At 36.1% G+C, this 20,428-nt stretch overlaps 1 protein-coding gene across 1 annotated transcript in view; it reads left to right on the top strand.

Moving 5' to 3' along the window:
• Positions 1-20,428, top strand: part of LOC143405769 (broad substrate specificity ATP-binding cassette transporter ABCG2-like) — a 42,579-nt gene that overhangs the window by 16,350 nt on the left and 5,801 nt on the right. The window contains 6 exon segments of the mRNA XM_076864077.2: positions 2,704-2,855; positions 4,277-4,381; positions 4,984-5,231; positions 10,017-10,099; positions 18,116-18,205; positions 19,420-19,544. Coding sequence (XP_076720192.2) covers positions 2,704-2,855; positions 4,277-4,381; positions 4,984-5,231; positions 10,017-10,099; positions 18,116-18,205; positions 19,420-19,544 — 803 coding nt within the window.

Below are 20,428 nucleotides of genomic sequence, written 5' to 3'. Positions count from 1 at the left end.
TAGACAGACCTAGGAAACATAAACATATAAATTTTATGTGTATATATAAATAAAATTTAGAAATACATTTATATGTTTTATTTGGAAATATATTGATCACAAATACATTTTACTAATATGGTATATATGTATATACATATACAGTTTATTTTTATGCTGGAGATCCATAGTTCTCAAACACTAATTATCTGTTCTCTCACTAAACTGCAGTCCCAGTCACAATATATACATATATTTTTTTCAATAAAAAGGCACATGTAAATATTGGTGTTTATATATTCAAAAGCTCATGAGTTCATAATAATATTTCTAATTCCAGTTTAACCTCTCTGTGATATTTTGAGTCTTTGCCATTTTCTTATATGTAAGTGACTTCAGAGAGTGAGAGGTTTGGTTCCCATCTTGTCAATACATTCACTTACTTGCTCAGACAAATCATTTGTTTAATGCCATCCGGTCCAGTCACTCCAGCCACTCTCTTTGTGCACCACCTCTGCAAACTGCTCTGCTTTGTATTTTAAGTAATCAGACACACCACTTTCATGGCCTATCCTCTCTATCACTATCTTGCTTCCTCTGAAGCTCATATCCAGGTAAGCAAATCTCTATTCTAGGAGAGAAGATGCAGGAAGATTGAAGGATGTTACAATTGTCCTTGCTTATGAATAAGGAACCCTTAGCTACTTCTTTTACACAGTGTATTGAAATCATTAATCTTATGGTCTGATTCTCTTGGAGGCAGAATACCTTAGGGCATTCTGCCATATCCTGATAGCATACACTAGTTACTTAATCAAATATGTAAATTGAAGTGATTTTTGCCATAAAATATTTTTAATAACATGATTGCCATTTCCCCCCATACACTATCAACTAGACTTACAGACAGGATCCTTGGGAATCAGATTGGCTTAAGTAGAAATTTCTAAATTAAGGGTCTCCCCACAAACAACTTGCCCTTATCACCCTAAAGTTCAGAGTTGACAAAACCATTCATATACTCTGACCTTTCCAACTGGCTTTTCACTTAGTCATATCCCTGCCCCCATTAATCATTAAGTTCAAATTACCAAGCGTTTTCTTTTTTCTATTTTAAAAATTTAAAATTTTTTTATTTGTTCTGTTTAGATAAACTTGACAGTAGAGTGTATTTTGACATATTATACTTATATAGAGTTTAACTTAAAATCCCATCCCATTCTTGTGGTTGTACATGACGTGGAGTTATACTGGTTGTGTATTTATATGTGAACATGGGAAAGTTATGTCTCATTCTACTGTCTTTTCTATTCTCATCCCCCTCTCTTTACTTTATTCCCTTTTGTCTAACCAGATGAAATTCTATTCTTCCCTCCTCACCTCCCCTTATTGTGTGTTAGCATCCACAAATTAATTGGCCCTTTTTTTTCTTTCGGTGGTGCTGAGGATTGAACCCAGGGCCTTATGCATGCAAGGCCATCACTATGCCAACTGAGCTATAATCCCCATCCACATATTAGATAGAACATTTGGTCTTTGTTTTTTGGGAATTGGTTTAGTGTGATAGTCTCAGTTCCCTCCATTTACCAGCAAATGCTATATTTCATTCTTCTTTATGGGTGAGTGATATTTTATTTTGTATATATGCACATGTTCTTTATCCATTCATCTGTTGAAGGGCACCTAAGTTGGTTCCGTAGCTTACTATTGTGAATTGAGCTGCTATAAACATTGATGTGATTGTGTCACTTTAGATGTCTGATTTTATTTCCTTTAGGTATAAAAGGTTCTTAACAAGGAAAATAGATGTAAAACCAAATAAAAGGTGACAAAAACAACATGTATGTACACATATACATATATTTTTAATAACAATATTGAACAGTGATTTTGGCCATTTCTTTTAACCATAAATAATAACTCCTGTGAAACGGCAGTTTAGTACTATTTCTCCCATGGAATTAGAGAAGAGTTTAAATCTCAGCATTGTCCTTTAGTAACATTGTCTCCTTGGTCAGTTACTTGATCTTATTTAAATGATATCTGTAAATAGAAGGAGACAATAATATGGGAACTGTTTAACAACATTGTAAAAATTGAAATAAGGTAGGATGTACTTATTAATTTCAACTATATAACTAGGACATAAAGATCAAACAATCCTAAAGAGCCAGAAGATTTAAATGATCAATGAGAAGTAGGCAAATGACGATTGTTTTAACATGTAATAAATACTTATAGACATACCTGGAATGCTTGTTAAAAATATGGATGCCCTGAATTCACCCTAAGAGATTCTAATTCAACCTCTGGGAAGACTGTCTGAGAATCTGCATTGTCAATGAACATTTTAATGAATTCTAGACTGTTGTGCATCATTATTAAGAGGCTCTAGTGTTTTAGTTTTTTTTTGGGGGGGGGGGTTGTTTGTTTGTTTTTGTGGTGCTGGGGATTGAACCCAGGGCCTTGTGCATGTGAAGCAAGTACTCTGCCAACTGAGCTATATTCCCAGTCCCAGCCCTAATAATAACTCACACCTACTTTAATGAAAACATTTAGTTTAGGTTCCCCAAGTGTCATGTAGATAACAGGAGATGAGAAGTTCATACTTGAAAAATCAAATTAAACTCTGGATAAATGCTCTCACCATACAATAAAGTATTTTATTAAGAAGTGCAACGTTCAGATATCTAATGACTCATTATTTTCCTTCTTTCAACGTAGCATTTCTGAGCAAGGACGAACAATCATCTTCTCCTTTCATCAGCCTCAGAATTCCATCTTCAAGCTGTTTGACAGCCTCACCTTATTGGCCTCAGGAAAGCTAATGTACCATGGTCCTGCCCAGAAGGCTTTGGAGTACTTTGAATCAGCAGGTGTGGTTGACCTTTTCGGCACTAGATCCTTCCATCATAGACTCCTGGGGGAGGACAGTGGGATGGACAGGAGCACTGCTTGGTCTCTGCATAGACCAACTGGGGTGCACCACTCCAAAACATTTTTGGTCAGTTTAGTGTCAGGAGTCTTCTTCATTTTTCAGTGTTTGCTTGTTGTTTAGGTCTCTTTCCTTCTTCTCCCCTCTTTGAATGTGAGTGTGTGTGTGTGTGTGTGTGTGTGTGTGTGTGTGTGTGTTTCTCATGGGCTTACTACCTAGTTATGGTGACCTTTCCCTGAGAGTTCAATAATTAACTGGCTGGACTCACAGCCAGCTACTCAGCTGAACATTTCTAGAAAGACCTAGTGTCATTCATTTTCTTCTAGATCATATAACAGATAGTGATGTTGTTCTACTTTTATGAGGGCTCATGGAGATGCTCATTGTTTTCTAGTAATATTAAATTGGCTTGAGTGGGTGTGAGTTATTATTAGCCACTGGAATGGCTGGTCTTAAGTTTGACCTGGGTAGGCAAACATTTCTGGGCTCCCAGGTTCTCTTTCAGATTGAATTGTGTGATCTTTTTAATGGCTCATGCAATCTGCTTCATTTTAGAGACATTTAGAAATTATTATAGATATTTCTTCATGACCCCAAATACAGTTTTAAATATTCCCTAGCTATCTTAATATTTTAATTTATTCTCAGCCACTTAAAATTAAGCATGTATGGGTTTAGAGAGTTCAGAGGAGATGAACTTAAAGACTCAGGTCTCAGGCCAAGTTCAGATGATTGTGCCAGGAGAAGTTGAGGTGAGAGTTTAGGTGTGCTGTGCTGGTCATGTTCTCTCAAGAATTCAGTTCTGGGAATTTGTTGGCTATTTTGAATTATGGCAGCATGATATGATAATGATAATTTGTATCTCTGAATTTAATAGGTGGAGAAGCAATCTTGTTGACATGCATAGTGCCATTCCAGCATTTGCTTCATGAACTCAGAAAACACAATGAACCCGGGCATTTTTTTTCTTGTATCTAGATTTAAGAAGTCCTGATAAGCATCAGTTGATCTTGATAAAAAGGGATCAGTATATTATGTTCTAAAAAGTCCAAGATTGGTTAACACACACACACAAACACACAAAAACAATAAAATAAAACCACATACACACATATTTATATGTATTATATATGTGTGTGTTTACAAACAAACACACATAGGGTTGGGAGACAAAGCATTGTTGAAATATTTTGTGAATGATTAAGGAAAGTATAAACCAGTGAGGTGAGAAGAAAGCAAGAACATGGCAGAGAAAATGTTAGATTTGTCTTCCCTAGCCTCACTTCCCTCACTCCCTGGAAGTGAGTAGTTTTTACTTTTCAAGCCCATCAGGTTGAGTTCTTTGGTTGCTTTGTTTCATAGGTTACCATTGTGAGCTCCTCAATAACCCTTCAGACTTCTTCGTGGATGTCATCAATGGAGACTCCCCTGCTTCGGTGACAGCAATGCAAGAGGAAGGGGGTGAAGGTATGTGAATAGCTTAGGTTCACAGGTCTTTGCCTGCTTGATTTGGCTGAAATTTAGGATTGTGGTGGCTCATTAAAACTTGGCTTTCTGAATTCCTACTCATATGGTGTTGTGATACCAGTTAACAGATAGACTTTCTTATCCATAAGAGCTATGGATGTTCTTTATTGAGCTTATGAATGACCACTTCTGTTCTATTCTCAGTTGTAAAGGAGTTTTCATTAAAAAGTAAATATGATAATTTTTGTCATTTTTTTAGAAAAAGAAATTGGCACTTCATACTTTTGCACATAGTAGAAAACTAGGACAAAACTTTTAAATTAAGACTTATAATTCTGTATGGTAAGGAGTCTATTTTAACGTTTAAGGTCCACATATTTAGGAAAAGGTCTTTGAGTTTGCTCTAGCCATAAGATCCAGGCAGAAGTCATGTTAATTCCGTGTGTTTTTCTGATGTGTAGAGCAATGACAGTGCTAGTGATTTTTCTATGCTTAGCTTTAAAATTTAGGTGTTATCTATGAAAAGAATCACAGAAAAAATGCTTTAATTGTTTGTCACCTATTAATAATGTTTCTCTTCTATTTGTGCTTTTATTCCAAAGCCAATGAGACTGAACAGCTATTAATGGGAAAACTGCCAGTGATCGAAAGATTAGCTCAGTTTTATAGCAAATCCCCTTTCTATAGAGAAACAGAAACTGAATTAGAGAGACTTTCAGGTGGTCAACATAGCAGGAGCCCAGCCTTCAAGGAGATCACCTATGTCACCACCTTCTGCCATCAGTTCAGATGGATTTTGTGGCGTTCGTTCAGAAACTTGATGGGTCATCCCCAGCCCTGGATAGTTCAGGTAATCTTACAGACTCTTTTAAGTTTGCTGTAGAATATTCATGTGGATGCAATTTGGTTCTGGAAAGGTTTATTTTCAGTGATTCTTGGAATATATAACTCAGAATTGTTTGAACCAGACAAGTTGTAAGGGATCGTCTTAATAAGAAATTTATATTTTTCAATAAATGGAAGCTAACAACATAATCCATATTTGGGGTTTTTAGTATCTGTCCACTTTCATAAATTGATTCATTCCACAACTTGAATACAAGATCTTGAGTTGTATTTTGGGAACTCTAATATGGTAGTAGACAAAGTGAGTAAAAATAACCACCTCTGCTCTCATGGAACTTATTTTCATATGAAGGCAGAGTGATGATGAGTGAAGTAATACAACATATAGCATGTTAGATTGCAGGAGGCACTACACAAAAAGTTCAGGCAAAATAGGGATAGAGAAGAGAAAGAGAGAGGGCAAGAGATAGGGAAAAGAGGGTTGATTTGCTTTTGAAATTAGGTGGTGAGGGAAAGCTAATGGCTTTGAATACATCTGCAAGTACCTTGGACTTTCCCCTCTCTGAGGAAAGAGCCTGTATGCAGAATGTGTTCCTTGTAATTGACCCTCCTCCTTAAGAGATTCTAATGTTTGGAAAGCACTAGCTATCTTGAAAAGTTTTCAGTTTAAACACAGATAGTAACCACACTTAGCAATTAACAATTTTTTTATTAGTTGCTCAAAACATTACAATGATCTTGACATATCATATATCATACATTTGATTCAAATGGGGTATGAATTCTTATTTTTCCCACATGTACAAATTGCAGGATCACATTGATTATACAGCCACGTTTATACATACTGCCATACTAGTGTCTAGTGTCTGTTGTATTCTGCTGCCCTTCCTATCCCAGCAATTAATAATTAACACTGTCACATTAACTCTCTTTACTAAGATGTGATGATAACGTTCTTTTTCTCCTTTTGACTGGCCTTTGGTCATTGTTGATCATTACTCCTTAAAGTTTTTTTTTTCTTCTTTTTTGCTATTCCTAACTTCTGTGTCATAATAAAAAGTTCACATCAGTCCATCATTTATAAGGAAATCAATTTAGCTAGTTATTTGGGGGTTGTTACTTTTATTATTATTGAATTTAAATTGAGAACTGAAAAATGGCCTGTTGTAGGTTCTACTGAACTGACTTCTTAACATGAGAACCACAGTTTTTATTTTTAAGTATTGTCACCTTCCAGATGTATCTGAGAGCCTGTTCCTGTTTCAGTCTTGCTGTCATGTTTGTTATACCACATGTTTCTGAACTTTTCATTTATCATTCTGTAGAACATGGCCACTTTTGTGTTCTGTTAATCAAGGCTAACATTTTATTCTCCGAGAATAGATTTGATGTCTTGTAGAATCATGCCAGGTTCAGGCAAGATATTAACTTGGATCACCCATTGTTCAACAGTGGGGTGATATATAAGGAGTTGATTCTTTACTGTGTTTTCTGTGTTAAGTTTTTTTTTATTTTTTTGTACTGCCTCTAAACATGGTTTATGTCTCATCAAGGACCCATGTATGATAGTTATGGGCAGGGCATGAATAGACCATGGCTACTTGGTATACACCAGGATTGTGCCTATCTGGGGTCTTGGCTTCATTAAGGTGCAAACACCAGGCCCAGAGTCTCCAGGTCACCTGTTCAGCCTCATCAGCAAACTCAATCCCACAAAAGGAATTCCCACAATGTTCAGAGAAGTAGCCATCTCTAAAATAAGGGTAGAACCTTGAAGCTCCTGGAGTTTAGCAGAACAACTCATGTTAAAGTTTGTGAACTCTGAAGTGTCAGTGTAAGAGTAGGCAAACCCTTTTCTGTAAAGGGCCAGATGGTAAATGTCTTAGGCTTTGTAGGCCACATCTAGTCTTTGTCTCAGGTGGTCAACCCATTTTAGCATGAAAATAGCTGTAGCTCAAGCATAAGCAAATGAACATGGCTGAGTTCTCATGAAACGATATTCATGACACTGAAGTTTGAATTTCATATAAATTACATAGTACAAGATAATCTTACCTTTTCCCCTCCAACTATTAAAAAATGCAGTTAAAAAACATTCTTAGCTTATCAACTTAAAAAAAACAACAATCGGTATTTGGCCTCATTTGGCCTGGCGGCCATAGTTTACTTGGCATAGGGTTTGAAATCTTGACTGATTTTTATTTCTCTAAGTTTTGATCATAGAATTGTTAAAATACTTATGACTTCCTACTGATAAATCTTGTATCTCTTGACGTATAGCTGTACTTTGGTTTGAACTAGATATATACATACATGACTCAGACTTTATTTCTAACCAGAGGCTGTATTTGGGAGATATTGAAAAGAATGGATGATCTGAATAAGATTTATTGTTCAATTATTTCCTGATCAAACCAATTTAGAAGACCTGTGGTTAATCTCTTAGAAAGTCATTGTTTTCTATGAGCATATTAAACATTTGACTATGGATTTATTTTGTTAGTAACTACACAAACTTCTCTAAGAACATGTCTTGAGAAATACTCATTCAATACATTTGAACAAAAGCAGAATAAAATATTTGTACGATTTCTTTTTCTAATCCTTCTCTTCAAAACTGAGACTGGCGGCCACTTGCTCAAAGCTCAGTCATTTGATCCATTATGCAATTTCATTTTGCCTGGTGTCTTTTCTTTCTTCATATAAGAAAGAATAGCACAGATATACTTTGAAAACCATGACATGATCATAGGATTCACTGATTTGCCTGTATGGTAGAGAACCGACTGAAAATAAAGAACAGGTGTTGTGTTAGTATAAGATATCAATGTGAATGCTAAAGAAACAAAGAATGCAGAGCCTCTGGATAGCAAGACTGAATATAAGTTATCCTGAGTGAAGTATAGATTGTCATAGACCTGTGTGTCCTTCACATTGGCAGATCCATCTTTTTCTACTGACATGAAGTGAATGTATTCTGAGGGTAGTGAAGCCATGGAACAGAATGAATTTTACCCTAAATTTCTATCTTCTGTTGAATAACATCTTATGAATAAAACATTTAAATAATATTGTTTCCAGCCTGTGGTCTTTACAAACCAGTCTTTTCAGGTTATGATTTAGTTTTTCTATTTTGGCTTGTTGCCTGTCTAAACTGTTCTTCACAAATCACTTCATGTGTGGATACAATTATAATATTGAGTATTTCTTTTAAAGTTTGAAGATTTCAAGATAAATGGTAAGGTATTTTGTTTTCTCTAGACTTCCATTTCCTATACTTTTATATTTAACTCATGAATCATTATATGTGGAATCCCTCAAATAAAACATGATAATTGACCCTTAATCTTTTGTTGATTGAAGCATCCCTGTGAGAATTTTATCCTTAAAAGAAAAGTGGTAGACTGGGGCTGTGGCTCAGTGGTAGCATACTTGCATGGCATGTGGAAGGCACTGGGTTTGATTCTCAGTACCACATATAAATAAATAAAATAAAGGTCTATCAACAACCAGAAAATATATAAAAAATAATTTCAAAAACAAAAAGTGGTACTGGCCCAGTAACCTTGGGAGTTGTACACAGACTGAGTAGGTGAGGATGGTGAGGAACTGTTAGCTCAGGTGGGTACATTGACTGTAGGCTTCACTGGTTGAGGTTGAAGGAGAAGCAGACAAAGGAGACGGTAATGGATGCATTTGGGTATCCTCCGAGAAAACTAGTTAAGTGCTTTGGTGACAGTTACAATGTAATTTCCCATGCAGGCCAGGACTCAAAAGAGGTTGAATAGGTGGGAGCCAACTTACAATTAGTCTTTATCATGAAAAATACCGTTGTCAAAATTTGTGTGTATATGCTTTTTAAATGTTGTTTATTCATTTTGTGGTGCTGGGGTCAAACCCAGTGTCTTGCACATGCTAGGCTAGCATTCTCCTGCTAACCTACACACCCAGCCCTGAAATTTCATACACATTATTTATTTACTTATTCATATTTTTGCAGTGCTACAGCTTAAACCCAGGGCCTTGTGCATGTGAGATAAGCACTTTATCAACTGAGATATATCCCCAACCCATATATATTTTTAATAAGAGTGTAAAGTCATCCTGTTTTCATTTGAACCTCTTGAAGGATGAAACTATGCATGTGCACTGGTGCAAAGGTTGAGAGTTCCATGTAAGTCTGAACTCTTCCCCACTTGGATGTTAGTTTGTTACCCAAGTAATTTTCTGCATCACTCTGCCATACTGTGTATCATTTGCATGTCCAGTATCAGAGCTGGGGCTTGGACTGGCCATTCCTGGTGAACACTGGAAGGGATTTTAGCCTGTCCAGTAGACTGCTCAATTTTCTTGTCAGTTCCCCAAACACTTTTAAGTTGGTTTGGAAAGTTTTCTAATAACACACATGATTTTATATTCTCCCAGGGTCTGACCAAGTCATTTAAAGTGTTTATCTCCAGAGAGGTATCTGGTTATATAGTCATATATAATATCATAATAAATGATGTGAAAGCCAGATGTGGTAACACAAGCCTATAATCCCAAAGACTCTGGAGGACGAGGCAGGAAGATCACAAGTTCAAAGCCAGCCTGAGCAACAATAAGGCATTAAGCAACTCAGTGATTCCCTGTCTCTAAATAAAATACAAAATAGGCCTGGGGATTGGCTCAGTGGTCAAGTAACCTTGAGTTGAATCCCTGGTAAATAAATAAATAAATAAATAAAGTGGAAAAAATTTACCTAAAATTATAACTCTATTTTCATTTTTTTTTTTTTTTGGAAAAGATAACCATCATATTGATACTGGGGCTGATAGTAGGTGGCACTTTCCTTCTACTAAAAAATGATTGTACTGAAATCCAGAATAGGTAAGTAAATCTAAACACTGTTACTTTGTTCAAGCTTATAAAGACCCAGTAAGAATTTGAATTTATAATGAGTATGTGATAAATGTCACTGTTTTATTGGGGGTGGAATGAGCACATTGCAAACTGAATGGAAGAGTTAATTTTCTTTTTCTCAAATGTATGTCTGAGTGGTAAATAATATACAACATAAATTTTGTTCTTTTAACCATTTTTAAGTGTACAGTTCAGTGATATCAGTTGCATTCACATTGTGCAACTATCACCACCATCCAGCTCAAGAAGATGTTTTCATCTTCTCAAATGGAATCTTCATACCCATTAAAGAATAACCCTCCATATCCATCAATCCCAACCCCTTGCTACCACCTTATAATTCTACCTCTGAATCTAGCCACTCTAGATCCTCATACACATGGACTGATACAGTATTAGTCCTTTAGTGCCTTATTTTCTTTAGCATTATGTCCTTAATAATCATGCAAGCTGAAGCATATGTTGGAATTTCTGTCCATTTTAAGGCTGAATAATAGTCTATTGAATATACACTACATTTTATTTATCATTCCTCTGTTTCTGAAAATGTGGGTTGTTTCCACCTTTAAGTTGTTAATAATGTTGCTATGGGTACACAAATATTTGTCTGAATTCCTGATTGCAGCACTTCGATGTAGGTACCTACCCTTGTTGGAACAAATGATAATTTTAATTTTTTCAGGAACTCCTATACTATCTTTCACTGCAGCTACATCATTTTATATGTTTTTAAAAGTTTATTATTTATTCTAAATTTTTATACATGATAGCAGAATGCACTTCAATTCATAGTAAACATTATGGAGCACAATTTTTCATTTCTCTGCTTGTACACAAAGCAAGAGTCACAACATTTATGTCTTAATAATTGTACCTACAGTAATGATCTCATTCCACCATCTTTCCTATTCCCTACGCCACTCCTGTCTCCCCTTTGCCCTATCCAAATTTCCTCTATTCATCTCATGCCCCCCCCCACCACCACCATTATGGATCAGCATCCACTTATCAGAGAAAATATTTGGCCTCCTGATTGGGAGGATTGACTTATTTCACTTAACATGATATTCTACAACTCCATCCATTTACCTGCAAATGCCATGATTTTATTATCTTTTAATGCTGAGTAATATTTAATTGTGTATACATACCACAGTTTCTTTATTCATTCATCTACTGAAGGGCATCTAGGTTGGTTCCAAAATTTAGCTATTGTGAGTTATGCTGCTATAAACATTGATGTGGCTGCATCATTGTAATATGCCATTTTTCATTTCTTTGGCTATAGACCCAGGAGTGGGATAGCTGGTTTAAATGGTGGTTCCATTCCAAATTTTCCAAGGAATCTTCATATTGCTTTCCAGAGTGGTTGCACCAATTTGCAACCAGCAATGTATAAGTGTGCCTTTTCCCCACATCCTCACCAACATTTATTGTTGCTTGTGTTCTTAATAACTGCCATTCTGACTGGAGTGAGATGAAATTTTAAAGTAGTTTTGATTTTCATTTCTCTAATTGCTATAGATATTGAACATTTTTTCATGTATTTGTTGATCAATTGTATATCATCTTCTGAGAAGAACCAGTTCATTTATTGATTGTGTTACTTGCTTTTTTGATATTAAGTTTTTTATATATTTTGCAGATTAGCGCTCTATCTGAAATGTGTGCATTAAAAATTGTGCCCTTTCTGTAGGCTCTCTCCTCACTTCACTGATTGTTTCTTTTGTCAAGAAGAAGCTTTTCAGTTTGAATACATCCCATTTATTGATTCTTTATTTTATTTCTTGAGCTATGGGAGTCTTGTTAAGGGAGTTGGGGTCTGATCTGACATGATGAAGATTTTGGTTCTACTTTTTTTTTTCTATTAGGTGCAGGGACTCTGATCTAATTCCTAGGTCTTTAATCTAGTTTGAGTTGAGAATTATGCCGGGTGAGAGATAGAGGCTTAATTTCATTTTGCTGCATATGATTTTCAGTTTCCCAGCACCATTTACTGAAGAGGCTATCTTTTCTCCAATATATGTTTTTGGCACCTTTGTCTAATATGAGATAACTATATTTATGTGGGTTTGTCTCTGTGTCTTCTATGCTATATCAACCTACAAGTCCATTTTGGTGCCAATACCATGTTGTTTTTGTTATTATTTCTCTGCAGTAAAGTTTAAGGTCTGTTATAGTGAAGCCACCTGCTTTACTCTTCTTGCTAAGAATTTCTTTGGCTATTCTGGGTTTCTTAATTTTCCAGATGAATTTCATGGTTGCTTTCCTTTTCCATGAAGAATATCATTTGGATTTTGATTGGAATAGCATTAAATCTGTATAGTGCTTTTGCCATTTTGACAATATTAATTCTGCCTATCCAAGAACAAGGGAGAGCTTTCTTCCAAGGTCTGCTTTACTTTCTTTCTTTAGCATTCTGCAGTTTTCACTGTAAACATCTTTAACCTCTTTTGTTAGATGGATTCCCAAATAAAATTTATTTGAGGTTATTGTAAATGGGGTTGTTTTCCTAGTTTCACTTTCAGAGGATTCATCACTGATGGACAGAAATGCATTTGATTTATGGGTGTTGATTTTACATCCTACAATTTTGCTAAATTCATTTATTAGTTCTAGAAGTTTTTTGGTGGAATTTTTTGGATCCACTAAGTATAGAATCATGTTGTCAACATATAGTGATAGTTTTAGTTCTTCTTTTCTCATTCATATTCCTTTAATTTCTTTCGTCTCTCTAATTGCTCTGGCTAGAGTTTCAAGGACTATGTTAAATAGAAGTGGTGAAAGAGGGCATCCCTGTCTTGTTCCAGTTTTTTAGAAGAAATGCATTGTATTTTTCTCCATTTAGAATGAAGTTGGCATTGGGCATAGCATAAATATCTTTTACAATATTGAGATATGTTCCTATTATCCCTAGTTCTTCTAGTGTTATGAACACAAAGGGGTGCTGCATTTTGTTGAATGCTTTTTCTGGATCTATTGAGATGATCATGTGATTCCTATCTTTAAGTCCATTGATGTGGTGAATTGCATTTATTGATTTACAAATGTTGAACCAACGTTGTATCACTGGGTTGAACCCCTCTTGGTTGTGGTGCACTATCTTTCAAATATGTTTTTGTATTCAATTTGCCAGAATTTTATTGGGAATTTTTGCATCTATATTCATTAGAGCTACTGGTCTGAAGTTTTCTTTCCTTGATGTGTCTTCGTCTGGTTTTGATGTTAGGGGATATTGGCCCCATAGAATGAGTTTGGAAGGGCTTCCTCTTTTTTCTATTTTGTGGAATAATTTGAGGAGTATTGGTATTAATTCTTCTTTGAAAATTCTGTAGAACTCAGCTAGGAATCCTTCTGGTCCCGAGCTTTTCTTTGTTGACAGGTTTTTGATAACATCTTCTATTTCATTGCTTGGAATTCATCTGATTAACTTGTGTATATTGTCCTGATTCAGTTTGGGTAAATAATATGACTCTAGAAATTTGTTGATGTCTTCAATATTTTCTACTTTATTGGAGTACAAATTTTTAAAATAACTTCTAATTTTTTTCTGTATTTCTGTAGTGTTTGTCGTGATATTTCCTTTATCATCACAAATTTTAGTAATTTGAATTTTCTCCTTTTTTTCATTAGTATGGCTAAGGGTTTATCAATTTTATTTATTTTTTCAAAGAACCAGCTTTTTTTCATCAATTTTTTCAATTGATACTTTTGTTTCGATTTCATTATTTCAAATCTGATTTTAATTATTTTCTGGCTTCTAATACCTTTGGTGTTCATATGTTTTTCTTTTTATAGAGCTTTGTGATGTAATGTTAGGTCGTTTATTTGTTGACTTTTTCTTCGTTTAATGAATGAACTCCCTGCAATGGACTTTCCTCTTAGTATTGCCTTCTTAGTGTCCCAGAGATTTTGATATGTTGTATCTGTGTTTTCATTACCTCTAAGAATTTTCTAATCTCCTCTTTAATGTCTTCTGCTATCCATTCATCATTCAAAAGCATATTATTTAGTCTCCAGGTGTTGGAGTAGCTTCTATTTTTTATTTTATCATTGATTTCTAATTTTATTCCCTTATAATCCAATAGAATACAGATTAATATCTCTACTTTTTTTATTTGCTAAGAGATGCTTTGTGGCATAATATATGGTTTATTTTAGAGAAGGATCCATGTGCTGCTGAGAAGAAAGTGTATTCACTTGTTGATGAACTAAATAATCTATATATGCCTGTTAAGTCTAAGACATTGATTGTACTATTGAGTTCTATAGTTTTTTTGTTTATCTTTTGTTTAGAAGATCTATCCAGTGGTGAAAGAGGTGTGTTAAAGTCACCCAGTATTATTGTGATGTGGTCTATTTGACTCTCAAGGTTGAGAAGAGTTCATTTGATGAACATAGATGCTCCATTGTTTGGTGCATATATATTTATAATTGTTATGTCTTTTTGTTGTATGGTTCCCTTAAACAATATGTAACATCCTTCTTTATCCCTTTTGATTAACTTTGGCTTGAAGTCTACTTTATTTGGTATGAGGATAGAAACCCCCTCTTATTTCCGCAGTACATGTGAATGGTATATTTTTTCCCAACCTTTCACCTTCAGTCTGTGGATGTCTTTTTCTATGAGATGAATCTCTTAAAGGCCACAAATTATTGGGTCCTTTTTTTTGTAATCCAATCTGTCAGTCTGTGTCTTTTGATTAATGTGTTTAGGCCATTAACATTCAGGGTTATTATTGAGACATGATTTGTATTCCTGGTCATTTTTATTTATTTTTGGTATTTAATTTGACTTGATTTCACCTTTGATTGGTTTTTCTTTTAGTGCAATACCTACCTTTGCTGATTTTCATTGTTGTTTTCATTTCCTCCTCATGAGATATTTTGCCAAGGATGTTCTATAGTGCAGGTTTTCTAATTGTAAATTCTTTTAACTTTTATTTATTATGGAAGGTTTTTATATCATCATCAAATCTATGGCTTAATTTTTCTGGATATAAGATTCTTGATTGGCATCCATTTTCTTTCAGAGCTTGGTACATGTTATTCCAGGGTCGTCTAATTATGAAAGTCTGGGTTGAAAAATCTGAAGAGGCCCTAATTCCCCTATATATAATGTGATTCCTTTCTCTTGTGGCTTTTAGAACTCTCTCCTAATTTTGTATGCTAGGCATTTTCATTATAATATGCCTTGGTGTAGATTTGTTGTGATGTTTTATATTTTGTGTCCTGTAAGCCTCTTATATTTCATTTTCAAATTCACTCTTCAGGTTTGGAAATTTTTCTGCTATTATTTCATTGAATAGATTCTTCATTCATTTGGTTTGTAACTCTATGCCTTCCTCTATCTAATTCATTCTTAATTCTTAAATTTGGTCTTTCCATGTTATCCCATAATTCTTAGATGTGGAGCTCATGGATTCTTACCATCTTCACTGTGTGGTCAACTTTATTTTCAAGATTGTATATTTTGTCTTCATTGTCTTAGGTTCTGTCTGCCAAGTGTTCTAGTTTATTGGTAATGCTTTCTATTGAGTTTTTAATTTGGTTTATTGTTGCCTTCATTTCAAGGATTTCTGTTTGTTTATTGATTTTCAGAATCTTTATCTCCTTATTGAAGTAATCTTTTGCTTCCAGTATTTGCTTATGTAGCTCTTTATTGAAATGATCTTTTGCTGCCTGTATTTTCTCTCTTATATCATCCTTTAATCCACAGAGCATTTTAATTATTTACATCCTGAACTTCTTCTGTTATTTCTTCTGCTATTCTGGCCATGGATTCTAATAATGTAGTATCTTGGTCTGTTGGGGCACATTCTCCCCCCCCCTTTTTTTTTCATATTGTTCATGTGTCTTCCCTTCTAGCACTGAGAGTTCAAGGTGTTATAGTTTTACTCTATAGGCTTATAGTGTTCCTGCAAGGTGCCAATACCTCTCCTTGATATTGCTTCTAGGCCTCAGCCAATGTCTCCAGGTGGGAGTTGCCCCAAATAAGGATGGCGAATAATTGTCCCAAGATGGAAGCAGATGCTTTCAGAGATGGGGTGTCAGGTCGGGATGGGAGGTGGTGTTATGCTGTGAGTTCAGATATGGAGCTCTGTGGCATGCAGTGTTGTGGTGGGCAGCTATCTCTAGATCCTGTCTGATGTCCTCAGATGATAGCAGTTGCAGTGTCCCAAGATGAAGGCAATCAGGAAAGCCCCGTGCTGGTAGATAGGGGTCCACACAGGAGTGGTGGCCAGGTGTCCTGCACAGGAGTAGCACCTGGGAGACCTGTGTGGGCGCTGATGCCTGTTGTCCTGCCTGGGCCATCAGATGGGAGTCTTGCATGGGCCATCGGCCAGGATTCTTGCATGGGAGAAGCTGTCAAGAGTCCTCTAATAACTTGCAGAGAAATATTATTCCCACTGCTTAAATCCCAAGTCATGGAGTAACAAGGAATGCAGCCTCCCTCAAGCCTGCCATTTTGGATCCTCCCATCTACATTTTTACCAACAGTACATAGGGTTCCAATTTCTACACCTCCCCACCAGAACATGTAATTTTTTTTCTTTCTTTAAATAATATATTTCCACTGGATCTTTGGAGAAATGTCTATTTAAATTTTTTTGCTAATTAAATTGGATTATTTGGAGAGTTTATTGTTGCTATAGTTGAGTTGTAGTTTTTTTTTCATTCCTGGATTATGAATCCCTAATCAGATACATGATTTGCAAATATTTTCTTTCATTCTATAGGCTGTCTTCACTCTATTGTTAGTGCCTTTGATGTATACAATGTTTTCAATTGTGATGTAATCCAGTTAGCCTATCTTTTTTGTTTGTTTGTGGGCCAGTTTCATTGATATATTTTAATTAGTTTGACTTGAGAATTGTATTCATTTCTGCCCAGCTGTGCTAGGGAAAAGGGGTAGAATGTTTAGAGAGCAAAGAAGTTATAGAGTTTATCGAGAAATACTTGTGGGGGAGGTCCAGTGGCAGTGGGCTGGTGTTCCTCTGCTGCACTCAGTGCTGCTGGGACTTCACCAGAAAGTAATATCTTTTATCTGTCTCCACACTGTTCAGTGGTGGCTGCCTGATGAGCAGCTCACTCCCCCCTGTGCTCTGGTCTGCATCATTACTGCAGGGAGGCAAGTTTGATAGGTGAAGTTATAGAAGCAACGACAGTACCAGCATTAACTTACTTTTCTCCTTGTGTTACTATTGTTACTCGGGGTTATTTTGTATACTCAGCTCAGGTGTTCAACATGGGAATTAACCTCTTAGCTGCTTATCCCTACCACCCATGTCTGTCTACCATCTATCACTTGCAAGACCAGCATCCCAAGGAATCGCTGTCCAGGAACAAGTGTAAGAAAGTAACTTTCAACAGGTAACACTAACTTGCCCTAGTTCCCAGCATAAGTGAGAGAGAGCCAGGGCACCTCAAGATTTTATATATATATATGGAAATTTTGGCCCAGGCAGTTCTCATTGTTCCCCAACTTGTCTAGGATTTTAGAACAAAAAGAAGCATTAAGGATATAGCATTTTACTGCCCTCTTTTTTTCTTTAAGGATAATATAAGAGTGTAGGATAGGTGGGTAGGATTTGGGATTTCCTTTTACTTGAATAGCACTTAGGTTACTGCAATGATTGTTACCTATGAAGTGTTTTATAATGTGCCCTTAAAAATCTCATTTCTTGTTGAGACTTTTTAAGGGCTGTCTCCAAACATAATTGCTCAGCAAAATGTCACATACCTCAAAAACTGTACTACAATATATAGTCACAAAGTCACCCTATGGAGACACAGAAGTGGGCAGAGACTCCTGGGTCTCTATTTTAACATTTTTTTAATAGACATCCCTGTCTATTATAACCTTTATTTTTTTAAAAATCGATTTAATGTTATATCATTACAGATATGAAAAGTTCTATGAGTACAAAATTTCCTTAATCGTATTGAATTAACAGTAGGGCTTTTGTTCCTCCTCTGCAGAGCCTGGTCACTCTATGTGCTAACTGTCTTCCAGTGTGTCACAAGTGTCTCAGCCAGGGAGATCTTCCTGATGGAGAGGAATCTTTTTATGTGAGTAGGTTTCCACTCTGGGAAGTAGCATCAGACCCTCTGGTCAAACTGATAACATTCAGAATTGAGCCAAGGATATAATCTGGGAGATTATTAGTGTTGTTTTATTTCTTAGTTCATTTAATTGACAAATGCAAATTGCATGTACATGTAAAGTGCAACATGAGCTTTTGAAGTCTGTATAGAGATTGCTAATATTAACGGAGAAGAGGCACTCAGGGATGGACTGGAAAATCAAGAGGAAGTGGGGCCTGCTACTGAGGGAAAACAGAGTTTCAGTGTTTGATGTGGTCAGTGAATTCCAGTGTTACAGGGAAAATAAGCAATAAAGGGGCTGAAATTAACTTTTTTGTTTTTAGCAAATAACAGGTCATGGTAGCAGTCATGGGAAAAGTTTAAGAAGCTTGGTAGAGATTTAATGCAATTCAGAGGTGGGAAGTAAAAGTGACAAAGAGTTTAAGGAAGTGTAGTCCTTGGTGGATGAAGGAGTAGAAGTGGCCAGAGGGCAGCCTTCCAGTAAAGAGCTGGCTGGTTGTGTCTCTTCTGTTTTCAAAGATGGAAGAGATTTTCCCATACTTACATGCCAAGGGCAGGAATCATCGGAGGGAAGGAATGAAGACACTGGTGGAAGAGTTTGGAATTACAGGAGAATTTAGGAAGAAGATGAGGATTTGGTAGCTGACAGGGTTGCAGGTTGAGATGTGATCATTGAAGGAAGATGATTTTTTTTTCTTTTGTACCATGAGAAGAGCAGAAGTAAAAGGAGTTTAGGGATGTACACTTACATTGAGGCTTTGGAAAATATCAGTGTCAAATTCTTCACACTCAGGATTGAGGAGAAGAAAAGTCTGTGCTACCACTGGGATTAGCCCCTTGAGTGCTGCTCTTCAGGCAAAGTCATCCTCAGAGTAGAAGCAGGTCTTCTGAGGAGAGTGAGGAGATGAAGACTATGTCTCTGGAGGGGTGATGTAGGCCAGAATGGGTGGTAGCAGGAGGGGTGCTGTCATGAGAGGGTCACAGCAAGAGCCTTGTGGAGCTAATGCCCCAGAGAGGCTGCACCTGAGGTAGAGAGGGGTGTAGGGGTTCAGTCTGGAGCCTGTCGGCAGCTACAGTGTCAGACCTGGTGGCAGCAGGAGTCTGCACAGCAGCATCTCATCTGGGCTGTACCTTCTTGGACTAATCTGGGATGTGTGGTGTGTGTTTTTGTTCTGCAGACACGAGTACCTCAATGGATACTATAGGGTGTCATCTTATTTCCTTGGAAAACTGTTATTTGATTTACTATTTGGGAGGTTTTTTCCAAGTTTTATATTTACTCTTGTGCTATACTTGATGTTAGGTAAGTAACAAGACAAAAAGGATGTTTCTTTAGTCCTTAAATATGAGGTGATGCTAATTTCTAAATTCTCTGTAAACAAGTTCATGTTTCTCCAAATTACAAACCAAGCCAAAAGCTATTGAAACATTGTATCATCTCTAATATAGCTGCTAAATGTGGGCATTGTTCAGACTTTTTTAAAAAACCAAACTTTTGTGTGGTGGTCGGAGGTGGGCAGAGGTGTACTGAGGATTGAACCTAGGTATAAGCTCACTAGGCAAGTGCTGAATCATTCCATTTTATTTTTACTTTAATATGAGACATTTTAATCTTGATAAGTTGTCCAGGCTAGCCTTGAACTTGTGAGCCTACTGCCTCAGTCTTCCAAGTAGCCTCGTTTTCAGTCATGCATACCTGTAAGCAGTCCAACAAACTTTAAAACTCTTTTTTAAAACTACTCTTTTTTTTGAGAAATGCTGTGTGTCATACACAAATATCAAGGGAATTTGTAAAACGATTTGAAGCTATGCTAGAGGAACTGATATTTATTGCCTATATATCTACATTTCTTCTCTGTATCTCTACGTATATCTCTATATGGAGATAAAATATACATAGATAGGTAATATCTCGAGTATCTAAAAGATTAATTGTGAGCCATAAATAATCAACACACACATACATCCTCTCCCTGTCTCCTTCTATGGTGAAAGAAAGATGGCGATTTTTAAAATAGATTGATTTAATAAAACTACTTGTTTGGTGGATATAGAAAGATGCATTTGTGCATTATGCTCAGATTTCCTCCCAGTTTCATTGCATGAGTATTTCCATATCACGCACACACACACACACACACACACACACAAACACAAACACACCAGAAGTATCTATTATTGACAACA

This window comes from Callospermophilus lateralis, chromosome 8 (assembly GCF_048772815.1).
Source record: "Callospermophilus lateralis isolate mCalLat2 chromosome 8, mCalLat2.hap1, whole genome shotgun sequence".
In the NCBI taxonomy this organism is placed as follows: domain Eukaryota; kingdom Metazoa; phylum Chordata; class Mammalia; order Rodentia; family Sciuridae; genus Callospermophilus; species Callospermophilus lateralis.
Note: the sequence above shows the minus strand (reverse complement) of the source record. Positions and strands in the feature narration are given on the sequence as shown.